The sequence below is a fragment of the Phoenix dactylifera genome, chromosome 17, assembly GCF_051530095.1.
Source record: "Phoenix dactylifera cultivar Ajwa chromosome 17, Ajwa_hap1_PhDact_Kaust_v1.1, whole genome shotgun sequence".
Lineage (NCBI taxonomy): Eukaryota > Viridiplantae > Streptophyta > Magnoliopsida > Arecales > Arecaceae > Phoenix > Phoenix dactylifera.
The window spans coordinates 876,004-898,093 of NC_143206.1; the positions used below are offsets into that span (position 1 = coordinate 876,004).

The window sequence follows — 22,090 nt, forward strand, 5'->3', positions numbered from 1 at the left end:
TCCTTCGATTCTTCTATCAATGGCTGCAACAACGCATCAATATCATCTCCGGGAGCCTTAGCCCTCTCCTGTGAGGCACTTTTTCAAGTTACCACAGCATTAACGTCATGCAATAAAGATACAGAACTGGCATGTCCCCCAATTAAAAAGCTAAACCCCCTCTGTAACATTTTGGCATGAGATTTCTTAGTTGCCATGACAATGCTAATTTGACATTGTTGGATGAATTAACCAAAAGAACGTGCACAAGAGCAGTACTTAGAAAATTCTTTTTTTTTTTTTTGTCCTTTTATAATTACAAACATGCCAAAAGCAGGATGCAAAGACCCGTGCCCTAGCCTCGGGACAAGGCCATACAATCTCATCCCATAGCCCCTCTATGGGAATTTATATATACAATGCCTCCCACTGGCCAGGAACAGCAACTACTTGGGTTGGTACCTCGTCGGTGAGCTGCTGATGGAAAACCTCTGAATCACCATACATGCTATCCTTAATTTTTGTCTATGCTCCCTAGTATCATCTAATCATTCATAATATTATTTACAAAATGAGAGAAAAGAGGAAACTCTTGTAGAATGCTGAAGCAAAGAAAGGAATTTACATAAGAAAGCCAGAAAATCAGACCGAGTGCATCAAACAAAAAACTTGGAAACATAAATATGCATGCAGTTTCGGACTATAGGAGTGAGTCAACCGCAGATGCAAGCGCCACTGCTTGAGCCCAAACTTTGAGCCTAGCCTTCACGTTCTCAGGGTCATCTCCTGATTTATTAAAAACAAAAAAGAAAAAAAGAAAAAGAAAAAGAAAATACCAATTCAAAACTTGTCAATGCCAAATTCCACACCCAAATCACGGTAAATCAATAACACTTCACTCCGTCACCGACCATCCCGCACGAATCTCAAAATTGTAGTAATTAACGGCAGAGAGTAGGAGGGCTTCTTACTCTTACCGGCGCTTGAGATCCTCCAGCTAGCTACGGGTGAATTGTCGCCGCTGCTGGTGTCCACCGTCGATCCGGAGTGGCCGCAGGAGATCTCGACCGTCCAATCGCAGGGCAGCTCCAGCCCCAGATCCCGGCACGCCTTCACCTCCTCCATATCCATACACATCGCCCCCACCCCACCCCTTGGCCGCACCAAAACCCTGCACACCCCGCCGCCGCCGGCGCCGCCGTCCAACCCCTCCATCGCGGCCGCCCTCTTCTTCATCTCCCACGCCCGCTTCAGCCACCGCTCCCTCCCCCCGTCGCCTCTCCCTCTGCGCTCCCGCGCCTCCACCTCGCTCGCGTACTCTTTCGCCGCCGCCCTGCACGGCTGCCCCCGGAGCGGAGTCCATACGGTCGACGCCGAGTCCTTCTCGAAGTTATCCTCCTCCATCAGCGACGCCAGCAAGCTCTTCCTGCTCTCCTCCTTCTCGCTCGACAACTCGGCGTCGGCGTCGTCACCGTCCGAGATCTCGATCGAGAGGCGCGACATCCGCCTGTAGACGATGTCGTCGTCAACATCGTCGTCACCGTCCCCGTCCGGCATGAAATCATCATCATCATCATCGACGAATTCGTGAACGGCCGTCATGGTCTCGTCGGAAGCCATCAGCTATTAGTTCTTTTTTTTGCTAAAGATCAGCTATTAGTTCTTTGAAGGGGAAATGGGAAGGAGCGAAGGAGAGTGGATTGGGAGTATTTGTTCGTTGGGAACCGGGAAGACGTGCGGCGGGTGGTGTGGGGACGCGCATATACGATTTGTCCTGTGATGCAAATTTACTGAACTGCCCTTACAGGTGGCAGTAAACTATTGGATTATCTTTATAGTTTAATTCTTGCTGATAAATTTAATATTGCAGAAGATGTAGCGCGGTATGTTGTTATCGCTATGTTCCATTTCATATGGGCTCTTCTCTACAGCATTGCAGAGATTAGAGCATGGAAATGTTACATGTGGGATAATCTTAGTGACACATACTATAATTAAAAGAAAATCATTTGGTTTTTCTAAACCAACTAAATTTATGATTAAAGAAAAGAAATCTTGTTCAGTATTTATGGGAAATGGAAAAAAAAACACCAAAGTCACTCACTATAAACTAAAGTGAGTATTTATAAAGTGTATTTTACTTGCATCATTTGGGCAAAGACAAAAGGGCAAAATTTTTTGGCTTTTAGATGCAAGGCAGTACACTGTCGCACAGAAGTTTCCTAATCGAAACTTGATAGAGAATTTGCTGAATTAAATAGTATTTTACATTTGACTTGAAATGGATGCTAGCAAATGAATTAGTTTACTTACCAGTAGCTCATATGACATTTGCAACTGGTTCATTGGTTAGCCCTTGCTGAGTTGCTGGTGCTTTAGTCATGCTGGCGTTGGTTTCCTTATCTACTTTTCTTCATTTTAGACTTTTTTCCGGAGCAATAAATTTAAATATTTTTTATTTTCTCTTATATTATATATATATATATATATATATATATATATATATATATATATATATAACTAACCAAATTTTGAATGTTCTCATCCTCATCCAATCTTTATATCTATTAAATAGAAAGGAGAGAAAAAACTAGGCCGCTTTCCAAAATTCAAGAAAAATTAAAATAAATTTATAGAAAATCAAAGAAAAAAAAGAAACTCTTCAACAAAAAAAAAAAATCCATGCACAAGAAGAAATCATTCAAAAAATAAAATCTAGGCACAAGTAGGCTAGTTGCAAAGAATTCAGAAAAAAATGAAAAACCGTTTGGAAAACAAAAAAAAGTCCACGCATGATTAGATTAGCTGGACTTGAAATCCACCATTCGAAAAAAACATAAAAAAAAAAAAGAAAAGAAATCTATGGAGGAGTAGGAACCCTTAAAAAAATCAACACAAAGTAGAATACAGTATAAAATTCAAGAAAAAAAAAATCCATTCAAATAAAAAGTCCATATACGAGTAGATTAGCACACAAAAAAAGATTCAACAAGATTCTTAATTTAGCTGGAAACTCTTCAAAAAGCACAAGTAAATTAGCGCGCACAAAAAAATCTCCACGCATAAAAAAAAGAGTCAATTAAATTTTTAGTTTAGTCGGACTATTTAAACAGAAAATAATCCATGAACAAAAACAAGTAAATATTCTCCTAAAAAGAGTCAACTAGATTTTCTCCCCACTTAAAAAGGAAATATCCTTTTGTTCAAAATAGCACAAAAAAAAATTCTCTCCATGCAGGATGGGAACATTTTATTTTAATTTTTTTTGGGAAACTTAAAAGAAAAGAAAAACTAGCTTGTTTTTTTTTTTTGGTACATCGATGGTTCACACACAACAAGTGTGAGTATAACCCATAAAATCAGAAAAAAAATTATATAAGAAAGACGAGATGACACGTGATTCTTTTAAATAAACTCTCCGAGTGCTAAGCCACATACCTTGTGGTTCTCTATGGTGCACAGATCACTGTCATCACATTATCATTTGGTGGAGGCAAACCCTTCTCCTTTAGCCACCCCTCAATTGAGGCTGTCGTCAAGCAATATCTTAATTAACCCGGCGTGCCACCGGGTCCCGATTTTCCCTGGGGCTTCAAGCAATGGTGGTGATAGTACAAGGTAAATGCCACAGATCCTATCATTAGCTTTGGTGAATGGTTCTTATTGTCTTCTCATCCCGAGTGTTTCAGGTTTGGTTCCAACAAAAGGTTGTGTTTATTTATTTAAACTATATTGATGTTATTAGTTTTTTATTTTTAGCTTTTTATAGTATAAAAAAATTATAAGATGAACGCCCCATTCAAAATTAAAAAACAATTAGTCAAGTTTGAAGGAGAAGAAATCACCGCATCAAATCCAAAAAGATAGAATGTCTCCATATAATTAAATATTTATGTATCCTACTACAAGCATCCAATTGTTATATTAAATAATATATTTTTTCTATTATTGTTAATTTTTAATTAGTAAGATATTAAAAATAAAAAATATTAAATATATTTTATTTACAATATTTTTATTATATTTTATTTTTATTATATTAAATTATATTTGAATTTTATTATTTTTTTATGCATGGTATCATTCTTGTTATCCATTTATCTAGATATTATTATTGTTTCGTTTCGTTTCGTTTCGTTTTATTTTACAATTTTTGGAATAACATCAGCTGATGGGACATGATTCCAGTCGGGTTGCTCTGTCAACACGTGAATCCCATAGCAAATAGAGACATCAGGTGGTCCCCACTCGACACCATGCACCGCTCTTCGACCGGGGTAAATGGACGGTCCAGATCAGGCACAAAGGAAACCACCTCGTGGTTGCCTGTCCGACATCCGCGCACGAACCGAGCCGGAAGGCGACAGGAGCAACGTGGGACACGGTGGGGGAAGCACCTCGCCGAGCTGTGGGCCCCAGAAAGTTACGCGCGTGGCGCCGTTGGAAAGGGCCACCAAGGTGGGTCCCTTTCCGGGGTCCACAGCCGACGCCGACCATATCATCCGTCGTCGTGGGGATAAACTGTCGCTCGCAAACCGCCCGATTTCCGCTTCCGATGGCTCGGCTACCGTCCGATCTCCACGCGGTATGAGGACGTTGACGAGCGTCCGACACTATCGGCAAGTAGATAAGGACACGTGTCCATCGAATCTACAATTACCCAGGAGAAAAAGATGGCAGAGGACGTGACGGGCAATCTTGCTGTTATCCTCCTGGGAACAAGCTCCACCGCACACGTATACGTCCTTGTTTCCACGTCGGATTTGCTGTGGGCCCCGCTGGAATCATCCACTCATGTTGGCCTTGGTCGAGATCTAACTTTCCCGGTTTTACGTGTTGGCCTCGGCGGGGATGAAACTAGAAATAAGGCACGTAGCTTGAAGTGTTTGGAGTGTGGACAGGAAGATTACATCATATCTATGGAAGGTGAAAGCATACCTTAAAGTGATTGATTATTTTTGCACCTACGTTGGTGGCATCTGATGGATAAATAAAATAAGGAGCACATTCAGTGAGCTCAATGTCAAACCTTCAATGCAAATCAACCGATTTTTATTGGATGATTAATATATAATTGATGTATGTATATATATATAAGAGGGTTGCTATCTGCTTATGCTTATGACATAAAAGTCATATATGTATGGCCACCTTGGAGTAATACCTTCCATGAGTAGTAAGTGAAAGTTGGCTTGAAATGACCTCATGGTTATGCACAACGTAGGCACGTGACAGCTTCAAAATAATTAGACTATATTTTAGCTGTTCATTAAATTGACTAGCAAAGCAACTAATTTATCTTCTAGAAATCAAGTTTCAGAGCACTATAATAAGTATGATAATACATCTAGCTAGTTTTCTTGCTGCTACTGAGAGTATTGACCTGAATAGAGACTATGGGCGCATTTGGTTCGCGATTGGTAGGGATTGGGTTTTGGAGGAATCGAAATAGGAATGGGACCCCTATCCTCTCCACCCAAACAACTGGAATTGGAATTACTTATTTCCATTTCTATTTCAGAGTCTAACTTATCCCAGCCAACTATGCCCTACATTTGGTCGAAAAATGCTATGGGAGGTAACCATCTAGAGGCTCGACTTGATGATGAAAATCATGACGAAAAAGAAATCTCTTTAATTGCTCATTTATATAATTTTTTTTTTTAGTTTCTATATCATTAGTAGTCTTGATGCTTTAAGTCAACTATTTTGAGACCTCCAATTTTTTTTAAGCATTTTTTAGCTAGATTGTTTTACCATAGCCTACACTGCACATTCCTTAGTGTTAATACCAAAACCCCATCAGAGGCTGATGAATATCCGACGGTCATTGGCAGACGTGCTCCAGGAGCAAAAGCTTGGAATTACATACAAGAAAAGCAAGAAGATCGAAGGTTGCCAGAATCAATTCGGCCGGAGACCCTCTGATAGTTAAGTCAAATAGAGCTTTCGAAAATAAAAGAGTAGAAGTAGGCCTGAAGAGACGAATAGAAAAAATAGGGGAGTAGCATACATGAACTGAGCAATCCGTAGATGGGTCCTCTGGCCCTGCTTTCATAAAAGAGTCACGATCTGACTAGGGTTGGACTCTTAGAGCCCTAAGTTGAGAGGAGAGTTGCCTTTAGCTTTCCTTATCCGAATCCACTCATGGTTTAATAGATCTCCCTGTATACCTTGTGTCAGGCTATAATTGGATGCCAACTTTGGGCTAGATCACAAACCTTGCATTTTTGAGTTCGAGCCATTTTTCAGTTCACAAGAAGTAGTCGAACCATCTAATTGTGGGTCAATTTGAGCTTATCTCAGCTCGTCCATGCCTGGCTGTCTAACTCATTCATGAAGCTTCTGGACGTAGGTCTCAAATTTCTAGATGGCAACTCTTGGAGGAAATTCTAGAGTTTGAAATTTCATGATGGTTCATTTATCTATGGTGACACAATTGCACACGGTAGAGGGCTACATGGTGGCTCATTAGGTCGGAAAGTCGATCGGGCATACAGATTTGGGCTGTCGGGCACGTTATGTAAAAGGGTGCTGGCCTCTCTGCTTTCACCCCATCTGCTTGCTTTTAAAGTTGTGCTTAGGTTGGGTAGGTCTTCCCTCCACCAAGGCACCAAGGCTCCTTAGCTCTTAGGTCGACACTAGGTAACCCTCCTTGCTCCCTTGATTTCCCAAGCTTGTAGGCAATAGGATCTTAGGTCATAGTCAGTATGACTAGCCGCTTGTTAGTTGGTTGTCTTCTCATCCTTCTTCTTCCTGGTCTGACTCAAAGTCGGACTCCCTCAGCTTAGCGAGCTCAAGCTCCTTGGTCCTCTAGAAGGAGAGTGAACAGGAGCCCCCCCTTCATGACACTAGTATCTTAGACCCGAATAACTTAGATAGGATTAGGAAAACATGTTTTATTCCTTCGAGTATTTCCCTTAGGCTTTTCGAGGCCAAGGAAAGGCCTATAGAATTCTTCCAAGTCAACTCTGTCTTTTGAGGATACTCTAACGGCAGGGCCGAGATTTTCTCTACACCTTTTTATTAGAGATTTTTTAGCCAACTAGTCTTAGTTCTTTTCCAGCTCAAGCCCAATTCTTAGAGGATCGTAGTTGGATTTTTGTCCTTTTTGGCTCTGCATGGTGTCCAGCATACTGTAGGAATTTTTTGAGCTATGTTTCTTCTAAAAGGACACCCTTTTGAGCATGGCTGGTGGTATTTTATCGCTAGGAAGGGAGACCGGCTAATTCGAGGTGGCCTTTCTTCAATTCATGGTTGAAGGATCAATATGTCCTTGCTTTATTTGAGCATGATTGAGGGTTCAGCATTGTTTGGGGACCAACGAAGAAGTCCCTGAACCAAGCTCCCAGTCTTAGCAGGGAGGAACAAGAATGCTTGGAGGCTCTGTTTCGAGCCGAAGTTCCCTTAGTACATGAGCTCTTGATCGAGCAGGCACTTGTCAATGCCAGTCTCAACCTAGTGAGGCTTAAAGGTAACCCTCATTTTCCAATGTTTATGTGTGAACTAAATTTTGCCGAGCTGAATTTTACTTTTTCCTATGTTTATATTTTTTCTCTTTTTTAGCAAAAATGGGAGTAGATCTGGTGTTACTTAAGAAGGCCATCAAGTATAGGGTAATCAGTGATAGTGGCAGGGCAGCTCCCAGTGCCAAAAGGATCCACCCTGCTCCTACCTTTCTAGAGGTCCAAGGCGAAGTCAAAGACCCTTGGGCAGAGGTGCAGCCTGAGGTGGAAATCCTGCCATCTCCTCTTCCACAGCCCATCGTTTCTAAGGCTAAGGCATATGACCCTAGCAAGTCGGTGAAAGCTACCAACATCGGGTTGAAGGGGATTCTTCTTCTCCAAGCTTGGGTCAGTCTACTGGATTGCCCGGCCAGGACTCCCTTCTATATGACATTCAGGATTGTCATCAAGGTATATTTCTGTTGCTGGAAATTGGACCCGGGGGCGACGATTGGCTGAGAAGGAGGAGCTCCGGTGCTGGAACGGCAGGAGGAGGCGGTCCGTTGGCGGGCGGCGTCCTCCGGGAGACCTGCAAGAAGCCGGTGGCCGAGGTTTCCGACTCCGGCCATCCGATGCTTAAGTCAGAGAGGGGGCTTAATGGAGAAGAAAGGAGATGTATTTCTTTTAGGTTTCAGAGTCCAACCCCTTCTAAGATGGAGGGGTTTCTCTTTTATAGAGGGGTATTGTATTACCTGTGAAGTGATGGGGCCAATCGTTTTTGTCCCGATTGAACATGATCGTGTGCATTAATATAGTGTTGTGAGAGATCAGACCGGAGTCAGTGAGACGTCGTGGCTGATCGGACGTGGCGGAGTAGTTCAACTGCCTGCCGTAGAAGGCTTGAGATCCGTAGATAACACGCACATTGATTGTTGAGTGAACTGGAGATCAGCAGAGGCCATACGCTTTAATGGTTGAGTGAACCAAAGATCAGCAGAGGCCATACGCTTTAATGGTTGAGTGAACCGGAGATCAGCATAGGCCATGCACATTAATTGTAGACGGCAAAGCAGAGTATGGTCTCCGGTTGATCTACGGAAGGGTGTGACGTTAGTAGGTGAGTGGTGAGGTTGGGCTTTTGAAGCTAGGCTCCCGAAGGAGATTAGACTGAGGTCGAATGCTCTGACGGGGCATCTTGGAGTCCAGCATCTGGTCGGGCGCCGAGCTGAGCTAGTCGCCTTCAGGTCGGGCGCTTTCTGGTCGGGCGCCCGCAGGTCGTTCTGGGAAAACTTAGTTTTTCCCCTAACACTACCCTCCGACTTCCTAGTTCGAGCCGCTTGCGAGCTCGAACGTGGGAAGTAGCTGTCTAATGGCGCTCCACACTATTTAATGCCGCATTGGTGGGGCCAGAAAATTTCGAATTTTTACGGCGTTCCGCACGTTTCAAGGCGCTCCGCATGCTTCAAGGCGTCATTAATGGGAGAAGGCAGGGCGACGCACTGTATAAGTCTTCGACCCACTGCCCCTTGGATCGGTCAAGCCTGGCCTTGAGTCCCTGCAAAATAGTGCGATTTGTTACCTCGGTTTCTCCATTTGTCTGTGGATGGGCGACCGAGGTGAAGCGGTGATCGATGCCGAGCTCGGAGCAGAATTTTCTAAAATGAGCATTGTCGAACTAGCGGCCGTTGTCAGATATAAGGATGCGGGGGGAGTACAAATCTGCAGATTATCGACTTCCAAACAAAGTTCCGCATTTTTTGCTCAGTAATCCGGGCCATTGGCTCGGCTTCGACCTACTTGGTGAAATAGTCGATGGAGACGATCAGAAATTTTCTTTGCCCGGTAGCTAGGGAAAAAGGTCCCAGAATATCAATCCCCCACTGGGCAAACGGCCAGGGGGCGCCGATCGAGATCAGCGGGGCCGAGGGTCGGCGTTGGATTTTGGCGTTTCGTTGGCATCGGTCGTGCCTTCGGACAAAGTCCGTTGCATCCTTTTGGAGTGTGGGCCAAAAGTATCCTTAGCGCAAGATTTTATAAGTCAGTGCTCGGCCTCCCAGATGGTTTCCGCATATCCCTTCATGGACCTCTCACATAGCATAGTCCGCCTCCGACGGGCGGAGGCATCTGAGGAGAGGAGAGGTGAAGGATTTCCGATAGAGCTTGCCTTCATACAATATGAATCGGGAGGCTAGAGGCCTGATTCGGCGAGCCTCAAGCTCATCATTGGGGAGGGCTTCACTTTGTAGATAATTGACGAGCTCGTCCATCCAACTCGGCTCGGTGTCGATGCACATGGTCGGGTCAGGCTCTTTTGTGCTGGGTGTTTGGAGATATTCAAGCGCCGTCGCCTTGGGGAGCTCGCTCATGCGGGAGGTCGCCAGCTTCGACAGTTGATCAGCCCTGAGGTTTTCCGTTCTCGGGATATGGTGAATGTTGAAGGAGCCTAGGGCGGATGTGAGGTCTCGCACCTTTTGGAGATATTTCTGCATTGACGGCTCCTTTGCTTCAAAATCTTCCAAAACCTGGTTCACGACCAGTTGGGAGTCACTGAAGACCTTCAGGTTCCCGGCTTTTAGTTCTTTCGCCAATTTGAGCCCGGCAATGAGCGCCTCATACTCCTCCTCATTGTTCGAAGCCGGAAACTCGAGGCGTAGGGCCTACTCTGCCACCACCCCATCTGGGCTTGTAAGGATAAGACCGGCTCCGCTACCCTCCGAGGTCGAGGAGCCGTCCACATATAGGACCTATGGCTGCCTCGGGGTCTCCTTTGTTGGCATGAGTGGGAGCTCGGGGTCGTCCGGCAAAGTGCACTCCACGATGAAATCAGCAAGCGCCTGGGCTTTGATTGCCGGCCTTGGACGGTATTCAAGGTCGAACTCCCCGAGCTCGACTGCCCATTTGGCAATCCTTCCGGCGTGGTCCGACCTCTGCAAGATTTGCTTCATAGGCTGGTCAGTCAGTACGGTCACAGTGTGGGCCTGAAAGTAGGGCCTAAATCTCCGAGCTGAAGTGATCAGGGCGAAAATTGTCTTCTCCAGTTTAGAATATCGAGTCTCAGCATCTCTGAGGATCCGGCTGGTATAATAGACAGGCCTCTGGAGCTTGTCCTCTTCCCAGACTAGGACTGAGCTTACTGCAATCGGGGAGACGGCCAGGTACAAATAAAGAACTTCGCCTTGCTGAGGCTTGGTGAGTAGCGGAGGGGAGGCAAGAAGGCACCTAAGCTCTTCAAAGGCTTGTTGTCATTCCTCCGACCATAGAAAGTTCTTTGGTCGTTTAAGGATCTTGAAGAATGGGAGGCAGCGCTCGGCCGACCTGGAGACAAACCTCCCCAAGGCCGCGACCCGCCCGATAAGCCTCTGCACTTCTTTGACCGTCTTTGGAGGTACCATCTCTTGCAGCGCTCGGATCTTCTCAGGGTTAGCTTCGACTCCATGCTAGGTTATTACGAAGCCCAGGAATTTGCCCGATGCGACTCCGAACGCGCACTTTGCTGGATTGAGCTTCATTTGGTACTTTCTGAGCTTGAAGAATGTTTCATTGAGGTCAGCTACATAGTGCTCTGCTGTTCGGCTTTTCACCAGCATGTCATCCACGTAGACCTCCATGTTTCGGCCTATCTGGTCTTTGAAGATTTGGCTGACCAGCCTTTGATATGTAGCTTCTGCATTCTTTAATTCGAATGGCATCACTCTGTAACAGTAAGTGCCCTTGTCGGTGATGAAAGCCGTCTTCTCCTCATCTTCTGGCATCATTCGGATTTGATTGTATCCCGAGAAGGCGTCCATGAAAGTCAGCAGCTGATGTCCCAAGTAGAGTCGACGAGCTGGTCGATGCTGGGGAGAGAGAAACTATCCTTCGGGCAGGCCTTGTTCAGGTCGGTGTAGTCCACGGACATACGCCATTTTTCATTGGCTTTCTTCACGAGGACCACGTTGGCGAGCCAGTCCGGATAGGAGACCTCCCGGATGAAGCCGGCCTCGAGGAGTCTGTCTACTTCCTCGGCCGCTGCTCGCTGTCGTTCCGGGGCGGAGCCCCGCTTCTTTTGCCTCACGGGTCTGCAGGTTGGTTTCACCTGGAGTCGGTGAACCATGACCTCGAGGTCGATTTCCGGCATGTCGGCGGGTGACCAGGCGAAAACATCCATGTTGGCCCGGAGGAATCCGATCAGCCACTCCCTCTCGCAGGAGCTCAAGCCGGGGCCGACCTGCACGGTTAGCTCTGGGCAATTATCTTGTAAAGGAATTTGGGTAAGAAGCTCACCAGGCTCTATCCGTTTCTTCCAAAGGTCGTTCCGTACGTCTAAGGTTTCAATGGGCAGCGCGCAGTTCATTGCTTGAGTTGGCACCTCGGCCGGTAGCTCCTATTGGCTTAATGCTTCGGTCGGTCGCTTTGCTTTGTAGGTCGCCATATAGCATTGCTTAGCTATCAGCTGGTTCCCACGGACTTCGCCTACTCCTTGGTCGGTGGGGAATCGCATGAGCAAGTGGTAAGTCGAGACCACAGCTCGGAGGGCATTTAGCCCTGGTCGTCCGAGAATGGCGTTGTAGGCCGAAGGCAGGCGGACCACAAGAAAGTCCGTCCTCATAGTACTTTCTCGAGGGACAAGCCCGACTGTGACCAGGAGGCCAACCTTGCCCTCCACTAGGACCGAGTCTCCGGTGAATCCGACCAGCGGTGATGCCGGACCAAATCTGGAGGAAGAACTTCAGCGGAATTTTAAACCAGAACAGAAGAAGAGGGAGAAGAGAAAGAGGAGGAGGGGGAGAAGAGGGAGAAGAGAAGAAGAGAGCAGGAGATTAGGTGGGGAGAAAATTTCTAATTCTTCATTAAAAACCTAATCATGAAAATAGTTCCCTATATATAGGGCCCAAATACACAACTTGCATAAACCCCCCTTACACAGAAATAAATCCTAATGAACCCACAAATAACACAAATAAGCCCTAAAATGCAAATAAGTCCAAAAATAAAATAATAAAATAAATATGCAAATAAACGGGTCTGGCTCAATCCGGGGGCTCAGGATCATCTGGATGAAGGGCTCTGATGTCCCCATCAACTCCTCCCGGGTGAGAAAAACTCGACCCCGTCGAGTACAGGTCTGGCCGGCTGTCGTACTGCTCCAGAAGATCGAGGTCAATGCGCTGCAACTGTGCTTTGGAAATCCACGTCACATCAGACTTTGGTCGACCTTTCCACCGAACAAGGTAACGTTGGTAACCACCGTTCCTGCTTGAAATAACCTGCTCATCCAATATATGTTCTATTTGTTCTCTGCGTGCATGAAATTTGGGAGGTGGTGGCTCAACAGCAGGTAATAGGGCAGGGTGTCCAACATGGGCAGGTATATCAATAAAGGGGTCAGAAGGCAGGAATATTATCTTTTTGTATGGGATTAAATCTTCAATATTAAATGTCGCACTAATCCCATAGTCATCAGGAAGATCCACAACATATGTATTCGAACTGGTTTTCTTTAAGATTTTGAACTGTTCTGCACTACAAATTTGCAATTTCTTAAACGTTTCCGAAGAAAGTCGTTCAAACCTAATTCTTATCATGACGTAATCTCTTTCACTTAACTCAATATAACGTCTAGTTAAATCAGCAAGGGATTTATATTTTAAGTTATTAAAGTGACTACAGTTGCTGATTTCTTGATGCAATGAATGTGGATGTGATGCAATTGATTGTGCAGACTCAACGACTCTATACTGATAAGACATGAAAAACAGGTCTATGGGTTGCTTAGGTTTGTAATCAAGCACCACTTCGAATGGATTCATGCCTATGGACTTATGAACCGAACTATTATATGCAAACTCAACTGTTGGTAACATTAAATTCCAGGTCCTAGCATATGCATTCGGTCTGAGCCTATGATGTGGAAGGTTGGACAGGGATGCTCCGGGAACTAGATCGATTGCGCGTTGGATATCACGCATTGGAGAAAGTGCATCCGGAAGATCATCAGGGAGTGCATCATGAAACTCCTCTAGAAGAGAAACTACTACTAGGGAATGTTCAAGGTTGGACTCTGCATAGGTATCTTTAGCTACAAGTGCCAATTCAGGTGACTTGCTCTCAATACCTGTCACTACCTCTTCCACAATAGTGATGTGAAGTGGCTTGGTTGTACTTAGATCAATAGTCTCCCTTTGGGAATCATTTTGGACAAAGTCTAATTCTGTAGGTTCGTCTTCAAAGTCTTCTTCATAGTCTTCTATATTTGGTTCATAGACTTCTTCGACATATTCGGCCTCTTGGTTCCTAACTTCTGGTTCAGTAATCGGGTAGGTCTTAGTGGAACATTGGGGCGCTATATGGCCGAATTGTTGACACCTAGAGTATTGGGTTTGGTGCCTAGGAGAGTGGGGAAGGACTACAGGTGGTGCGACCAAACCGATTTTAGTTTGGGCTGTAACAGGGGTTGGCGATTTAGGGGTCCTAGAATTTTGCACGAGCTCACGGATCTCTTGGTGGAATTCCTTGTATCCAGCCCGCATGGCAACGATCTGTTCTAAGAGAGACCTCAAAATGTCGGAATTCATGGTAGCTACAGGGGTTTTAGGTTGATTGAGATAGTGCTCCATATCACTACAGGTTGGCTTGCACTGATGACACTGGGTGATGATGTGAAATGTAGTGTCACTAATGAAACCCTTATAAGTATGATGCAGGACCAGATTTGATGCAGGACAACCTACTAATGCAATCTATTATGATTTCAGAAATCAGCAAGTTTTCACAAAATAACTTAAAATTTAAATGTTGCTGATTTTTACTTCGGTTATTCAGAATTAAGGATTAAGATTATTTAATTTAAGAAATTAGATTGCAATCAAGTAGTACAGTTGTTCTGATCCTAAAGTAATCTGATCGAATAATGTTGAGAAACGTCCTGTTACTAGGGTGTGCTAATTTAATGTTAAGATTTAAAGGGTAATGGGATGGGTTCGGAAGTGAAAGGTTTAATGTTCTGAATTTTGACAACAATATAAATTTTCAAGAATATGGCTATCATGCAAGAGAACTAGAACATAATTAAATGAACAAGCCAGAAAAAGTAGAAACCTATCACCTGTCGTGAAGTAGTCGACCAAAATCGTGTGCTTGTGGACTGGGGCGACGATCAGGGGCACGAATGCAGCTGGTAGGCTCTTCAATTGGCGGACCGAATTTGACTTCAGCAATTTGCAGACTTGAATAATTCTAATTAGTAGGCCTATACTCAGCGGCTCTGAAAAGGAGTGGCGTGCTTGGCGACAGTGGCCCGATTGCGAAGAAAAGGGTGGTTTTCAGGCTGGGTCTGATGGGGAGGAATGGGCCGAATACTGTTTTGTGATGGCCTGATGAAGGGGGTGGGGTGGATTATGCTTATGGTGGTGGCGCGGACCTGAGACTTGTTGGCCCGAAGGTTGAGGAAGGGGCGGGCGAGTGTGAGGGTGTGGGGCCTGATGAAACCCCTGTGGAGTCGGCCCGTGGGAGTTTGAAGGGAAGAGGGGTTTGATCGGAGAAGAAGGGAGGGGAAAGGGGAGCGGGGCGGGGGCGGCGGAAGTGGGGGAGGAGAGGGACAAAGGGAGCCGGACGCGGGTTGGGGCGAGAGCGGAAGCAGCGAGAAGCGGCGAGGCAGCAGAGCAGAGGCAGGGAGATGGATCTCGGCGCCGAGAAAGAGGCACAGAGGTGGGGCGGCTCGGTGGTTCGATGGCGGCGTGCTCGGAGGGCACGAAGAAGTGCTGCGGGCGGTCTGCTTGGGGAAGGCGGCGTTCGGAGGGAAAGCTCGGCGGAGGGCCCGGCGGAGGCGGCGCTAAAGCGGTGGAACGGCGACGGCGGTCGCGGCAAGGACGGGCGGAGCTGCGGACGGCCGCGGTGACGAACGCGGACGAAGGCGGTGGCAAGGCGGCGAGGCGGGCGGCGACGGCGGACGAAGGCGGTGGCGAGGGTGCTCACGGTGAGGAAGATGAACAGGTACCCTTTTTTTTTTTTCTTTTTTTTTTCCTTTTTTTTTTCTTTTTTTTTTCTTTTTTTTTTACTTTTTTTTTTAACTCAGACCCGTTAGGATTCGGGTTAACGAGTTTGACCCGATCCGATACCCTTTACGGACCCGTCACGTGTGGGTCACGTGAAACCTTTTTTTTTTTTTTTGATTTGTTGGAGCCGGACTCGGGCTAGCGGGTAATGGGCTAATGGGTTTGGCTCTTACCCGTGAACGCCGGTCTTCTTCAACCTCCCGACGGATTCGGGAGGGCGTGCCGCGCTTCGCGGCGGCGCTTGCGGGCGGAGCGGAGATCTCGGCCGCGGCTCTGCGGCGACGGGGGCGGCCGACCTCGGGTAGGCGGTCACAGGCGCGGACGGCAACCGGTCACGAGCTCCGGCTGGTGGCGGTGGCGGACTTTTGGCGACAGATGGCGGCGGTGGTGCAGAAGATGAGGCAGAGCGCGGCGGGCGGTGGCGTCGACTGGGACGTCGGCGAAGGCGGTCGTGGAAGAGAGCGGCGGCACGAGCAGATTGCACAAGAGCTCGGGTGACGTCTGGAGCTCGGGTGAGGTCTGGCGGTGGCGCAGGCGGAGGATGGAGGCGGTGCGGCTTGACGGTGGAAAGGGGTTTTCCTTTCTCCTCTGGTTTGAACCGAGAGAGAAAGAGAGAGATTCCTTTTTTTTTTTTTTCTCCTCTCGGTTTGGAAGAAGTAGCCGGGAGATGGATCGGGGCTTTGGCAGCAGGGGCAAAACCAGCCTTGCTCTGATACCAAGTTGATGCCGGACCAAATCTGGAGGAAGAACTTCAGCGGGATTTTAAACCAGAACAGAAGAAGAGGGAGAAGAGAAAGAGGAGGAGGGGGAGAAGAGGGAGAAGAGAAGAAGAGAGCAGGAGATTAGGTGGGGAGAAAATTTCTAATTCTTCATTAAAAACCTAATCATGAAAATAGTTCCCTATATCTAGGGCCCAAATACACAACTTGCATAAACCCCCCTTACATAGAAATAAATCCTAATGAACCCACAAATAACACAAATAAGCCCTAAAATGCAAATAAGCCCAAAAATAAAATAATAAAATAAATATGCAAATAAACGGGTCTGGCTCAATCCGGGGGCTCAGGATCATCTGGATGAAGGGCTCTGATGTCCCCATCAAGCGGAGCATTCATTCTCCGAAGCTGGTTCTTCGTCATCCCCATTTTTTGGTAGGCATCATAGTACAAAACGTTTGCCGAGCTTCCATTATCTACTAAGACGCGTTTTACATCAAACTTATTTATAATCATAGAGATGACCACAGCGTCATCGTGGGGGGTTTCAACCCCTTTCAAGTCCTCGTTCAAGAATGAGATAGCTTCAGAAGTGCGCGGGCGCTTTGGGGGAGCCCTTTCCTCGGCTGGCCCTCCGACCGAGGTTCCTCCAATGGTGTTGATGGTGCCGACGATGGGTCTGTTGGCATTTGGATCTTCGGGCTGCTCGGTGTTTTCTGCTGGCCTCCTTTCCTTGCGCCGGTTTCGTACAAACCGGTTTAGCACTCCACGGCGGATGAGCGCCTCAATCTCGTTCCGGAGCTGGAAGCAATCCTCCGTATTATGGTCGTGGTCTCGGTGGAAGCGACAGTACTTCTTAGGAATGCGGTAAGCTCCGGAATCCCGTATCGGGAGTGGAGGCCGGAATTAATCTCGGCCCTCGATCTCCATTAGAATTTTTGTCCGGGGAGCGTTGAGGGGAGTGTAATTCTTATACCTCCCCGAGGGTACCTGTGGCCGTGGTGGAGATCTTGGTTGGGGCGGAGACCTCGGTCTGCGCTGTCCCTGCTGCCGAGGTGGACTCCTTAGCCGCGGCAGATTTTTGTTTCGACGGGGAGACGGGCTTCTCTGGCGGCCGCGCTCCTCGTGGCGCTTCTTCTGCTTCTTCGAAGCTTGCTCGGTCGCACCCCGCCTGGAGGCAATGGCCTCCTCGGCCTTTGCATACTTTCGAGCTCGGGCCAGCATCTCGGTGAAGTCGGCGAGGAAGCTCTTCTCGATGGAGAAGAGGAATCTGTAGGAGCGAGCCCCAGTCTTCAGTGCCGACATGGCTATCGACTGGTCGAGCTCGCGGATCTCCCAGGTTGCAGCGGTGAAGCGGTCGAGATACTCCCTGAGGGATTCCCCCTCCCGCTGCTTGACGTCCAAGAGGGAGTCCGATGTTCGCCACTGGCGCCGGCTGGCCGCAAAGTTGGTGGCGAACTGCCTGCCGAGCTGCTCAAAAGAGAAGACTGTGCTCGGCTTTAGCCCAGAAAACCAAAACCGATCCGTTCCTCGGAGGGTCGCTGGGAAGGCTTTGCAGAGCACAGCCTCCGAGGATCCTTGCAATGCCATAAGGGCTCGGCAACTCTCCAGATGGTCGAGGGGGTCGGTCATCCCGTTGTAGGGCTCCACGTGGGGCATTTTAAACCTCGATGGGACCGGCTCGTCCTCGATCTGGCGGGAGAAAAAGGACTTGGTGGTAAATTCGAAGTCACCCTCGCGCTTTGCCCTCCTGCTATGGAGCGCCTCAATCTGGCGCTCAAGATTTTCGACCTTCCTGTCGAGCTCCCCAGCTTGGGGGATTGCCACAGTAGTCGGCTCCGGCTCGTGACGGTCCGGAGCTGACTCAGCTTCCGAGAGCTGCGGCCTCCTGTCTAGGCTCCTCCCCGGCAGTTCTCTTCGGGGAGAGGCTCGTTCTTCATTATTAGCCCTGGAGGAGCCATGAGGATTTTGGCCCTGGGGGATCGGTCCGTTTGGGAGAAACACTGGCTGGACCTGGGCCTGTAGAGGTAGCATAGGTGAGGCTTCCCGACGCCGCAGGCCTTGGACGGCGGCGGCCAAAACCTGCTGTACCAGAATGTTGAACTGTTCCGGCTGGACTTAAGAAACCGGGTCAGCCGGAGGCGGCGAGTTCTGGACTGAGTGTCCAGGACTTGGTGGAAGACGCTGGAAAGCATTGGAGGTTCCTTTACTTCTCACTTCATGGCCGCGACTCGAGCCCTTCATCTAGCGCCAACTGTTGCTGGAAATTGGACCCAGGGATGACGATCGGCTGAGAAGGAGGAGCTCCGGTGCTGGAACGGCAGGAGGAGGTGGTCCGTCGGCGGGCGGCGTCCTCCGGAAGACCTGTAAGAAGCCGATGGCCGGGGTTTCCGGCGCAGGCCCTCCGATGCTTAAGTCAGAGAGGGGGCTTAATAGAGAAGAAAGGAGATGTATTTCTTTTAGGTTTCAGAGTCCAACCCCTTCTAAGATGGAGGGGTTCTTCTTTTATAGAGGGGTATTGTATTACCTGTGAAGTGACGGGGCCAATCGTTTTTGTCCCGATTGAACATAATCGTGTGCATTAATATAGTGTTGTGGGAGATCAGACCGGAGTCAGTGAGCCGTCGTAGCTGATTGGACGTGGCAGAGTAGTTCAACTGCCTGCTGTGGAAGGCTTGAGATCCGTAGATAACACACGCATTGATTGTTGAGTGAACCGGAGATCAGCAGAGGCCATATGCTTTAATGGTTGAGTGAACCGAAGATCAGCAGAGGCCATACGCTTTAATGGTTGAGTGAACCGGAGATCAGCACAGGCCATACGCATTAATTGTAGATGACGAAGCAGGGTATGGTCTCCGGTTGATCTACGGAAGGGTGTGACATTAGTAGGTGAGTGGTGAGGTTGGGCTTTTGAAGCTAGGCTCCCGAAGGAGATTAGACCGAGGTCGAATGCTCTGACGGAGCATCTCGGAGTCCAGCATCTGGTCGGACGCCGAGCTGAACTAGTCGCCTTCAGGTCGGGCGCCTCCCGGTCGGGCGCCCGCAGGTCGTTCTGGGATAACTTAGTTTTTTCCCTAACAGTTTTCAAGCTATAAGGCCACCAAGTATAGGGTAATCAGTGATAGTGGCAGGGCAGCTCCCTGTGCCAAAAGGGTCCACCCTGCTCCTACCTCTCTAGAGGTCCGAGGCGAAGTCAAAGACCCTTGGGCAGAGGTGCAGCCTGAGGTGGAAATCCTCCCATCTCCTCTTCCACGGCCCATCGTTTCTAAGGCCAAAGCATATGACCCTAGCAAGTCGGTGAAAGCCACCAACATCGGGTTGAACGGGATTCTTCTTCTCCAAGCTTGGGTCAGTCTATTGGATTGCCCGACCAGGACTCCCTTCTATACGACATTCAGGATGGTCATCAAGGTATGTTTCCAAGCTATAGCTCTATTCTTAGAAGGTTTGGTTCTTTTCTTAGTTTACCTTCTCATCATTTGCAGAACACCGATCTTATGACATTGATGCACAAGCATTGCATGATGCTCGGTTGCCAAGCTAAGTAGTTAGGGTTGTAGCTGCAGGAATTGAGGGACGAGGCCAGATTGAAGGCTATTAAAGGCCGGGTAGAGGCAGCTGATCATCAGGCTACTGAAGCTGAGTAGAAGCTACAAACGGCTGAGTCATGGGCTGCTGAGGCCGAGGGGAAGGCCTTCCAGGCTGTGGAAGAATATAAGGCCTCGAAAGACTATTACATGGAACTCGCCAATAGCCTGGTAGACTCATACGTAGAGGGCTTCAATGAATGCAAAAATCTGGTGGCAAAGCTCTTCTCCGAGGCTGATCTTAGCAACCTCAACATTTTGAAGAAGGTGGTGAAAGTGGTGTAGAGGAGCAAGGTAATAACACCAAAGAGCAGGAGCAGAAAGAAAGCATAGCCAAGGGTAGCTGCATAGCACTCTCGGTCTACAGCTTAATCTCCTAAGACTTCTCCGATGCTATTCTTGGTAGGAAACCACATCAACATGTCATAAATGGATAAAATTGCTCTTATGCCATTCAGGCTAGGTTAGCCAAGGATGACATGGTAGGTAGAAGAAATTTTAACAACTAGAAAGTCTATTATAGTAGTTACCTACCGAGGCTTCTGCTCTATGTGATTCGGAGCATGCTAACACCCTCAACAGATACTAGCTCCCTAGAGAATCCAATTAAGGGGGAGTCAATCTTCCTCAGCCAATCTGGTGCTATCTTCATCTTGAAAGCCTCATAGAACAAGATGTCAAAAAGGAGATCAAAGGTTATTGGAACTGATCCAGCTGAGGATCCTCTGAAACTTAAGTTAGACAGAGCTTTAGAAACAGGAGAGTAGAAGAATGCCGAAAGAGAAGAATAGCATAATAGTGAAATAGTATATGAGAGATGAGGGATGCGTAGCTGGATCTCCTGGCTTTGCTTTTATAGAGGAGTCATGATCCGGCTAGGGTTGGACTCTTAGAGTCCTAAGTTGAGAGGAGACATGCCTCTAGATTTTCTTAGTTGGATTCGCTCAGGAGTCTTTGATTGAAATAAATCTCCCTATATGTCATGTGTCAGACTGTAATTGGATGTCAAATTTGGGCTGCATCACTTAGTATTACCTGCTATTGTACATAATTCTTCTCAATAAAATTGAATGGCTTCATCTTCCCTTGAATTGAAAAAAAGAAAAAAATATATGTTTGTTTATCTATAATTTTTTTTTTTCCCCTTAGAGGGCCACGACCTATCATGTGGCTGGCTTTCATGATCTGTAAGTGTGACTATTTAGGTGCTAATGATTACAGAAGAGATAGTAATAATCCTCCAAGACACTTGCGCTTACTGTAGCTTGCGGCTTGGAACTCATGGGTTAGTTCATCCGAGGGGAATAAGGTGAATCATTGATTCCGCCATGCAAGCGAACCACTCATAGGACACATCTCCACAAAATTATATGGTACATAATATATAACTGCCAGTCTACAGTAGGACCGACATACGAAGACCGTTTCAAACCGCCCTCTCGGAGCATGGCACTGTGATCCTAAGCTTAATGTCGGCCGAACGCCATGAACTTACCAAGTGGAATTAACGATCTGTGCCCACCAAACCATTCTTTCTAAATGGCCGACTCGCGACCAATAGTCATCCACCACATGGATCGACATCACCGTCTTCATTCGAGAAGGAGAGCTTTGGTCCCACATGATCCAAGTAGCAGGATTCGATGGGAGCGGGTGGGGCCCAAGAGAGATGGCATATGTCTGGTCCCAGATTGACCGAGTAGAAGGAGCCCTTTCGGTGGACCTTGTACATTTGAACAGGAGGGCTTGGGTCCCACATGATCCAAGCAGCAGGATTCGATGTGAGTGGGTAGGGCCCAAGAGGAATGGCATATGTCTGGTCGAAGATTGACCACGTAGTGGGCGCTCTTTCGGTGATCCATCTTTATTTGAGTAGGAGAGCTTTGGTCCCACATCATCAAAGTAGCAGGAAAATCCTGGAACTTGGGTGGAGCGACAGCAGCGCCTCTTTCCATGGAACCGACGACCCGGCCGGGTTAAATTGGATGAGGCCTATACGTTCATGCTCACACCATTATGTTAATGAGTTCACACGTGTCAGACCACATTAACCTATAAAGATGCACACGCACGAATGACTGTTCTTTGGCATGGTAACCTAGCGCATGTACTTGGTTGTAGGTACAAATTTCCTGCAGCTAAGGTTAAAAGAGGTTGGGGGAAAAAATTGTCCATGAAGGGCCCGCTGGATACTCTTTTTGTTTGTATGAGCCTGCTAATATTATTTGTAGTATTGCGTGAGAAAGAATGGCATATAGATGCTCTTATTCTTCAATTATTCTTTTCTCCTTTTCCTTCTTGCTTCGTTATTCTCCCTACTTGTC

At 47.4% G+C, this 22,090-nt stretch overlaps 1 protein-coding gene across 2 annotated transcripts; it reads right to left on the reverse strand.

The window, feature by feature from the left end:
* Positions 1-227: 227 nt before the first annotated feature.
* On the reverse strand, positions 228-1,722 carry LOC103707332 (uncharacterized). 2 transcript variants are annotated; one of them, XM_008791771.6, is made up of 2 exons: positions 957-1,722; positions 228-765 (listed from the first exon to the last, which is right to left on the reverse strand). In XM_008791771.6, exons 1-2 carry the CDS (start codon positions 1,597-1,599, stop codon positions 680-682), a joined length of 729 nt encoding a protein of 242 aa, XP_008789993.1. In that variant the 5' UTR covers positions 1,600-1,722; the 3' UTR covers positions 228-679. The 2 variants fall into 2 exon arrangements, with proteins under 2 accessions (XP_008789993.1, XP_008789992.1); XM_008791770.6 differs by having other exon boundaries at positions 951-1,722.
* Between the last annotated feature and the right edge of the window lie 20,368 nt (positions 1,723-22,090).

Excerpts from the sequence above, each read along its gene's own strand:
- LOC103707332 (XM_008791770.6), bottom strand. The coding sequence starts at position 1,599 with ATGGCTTCCGACGAGACCATGACGGCCGTTCACGAATTCGTCGATGAT. Across the intron at positions 766-950 it reads GATCTCAAGCGCCGGTAAGA|GAGATGACCCTGAGAACGTG; the intron begins GTAAGAAGCCCT and ends TTAATAAATCAG.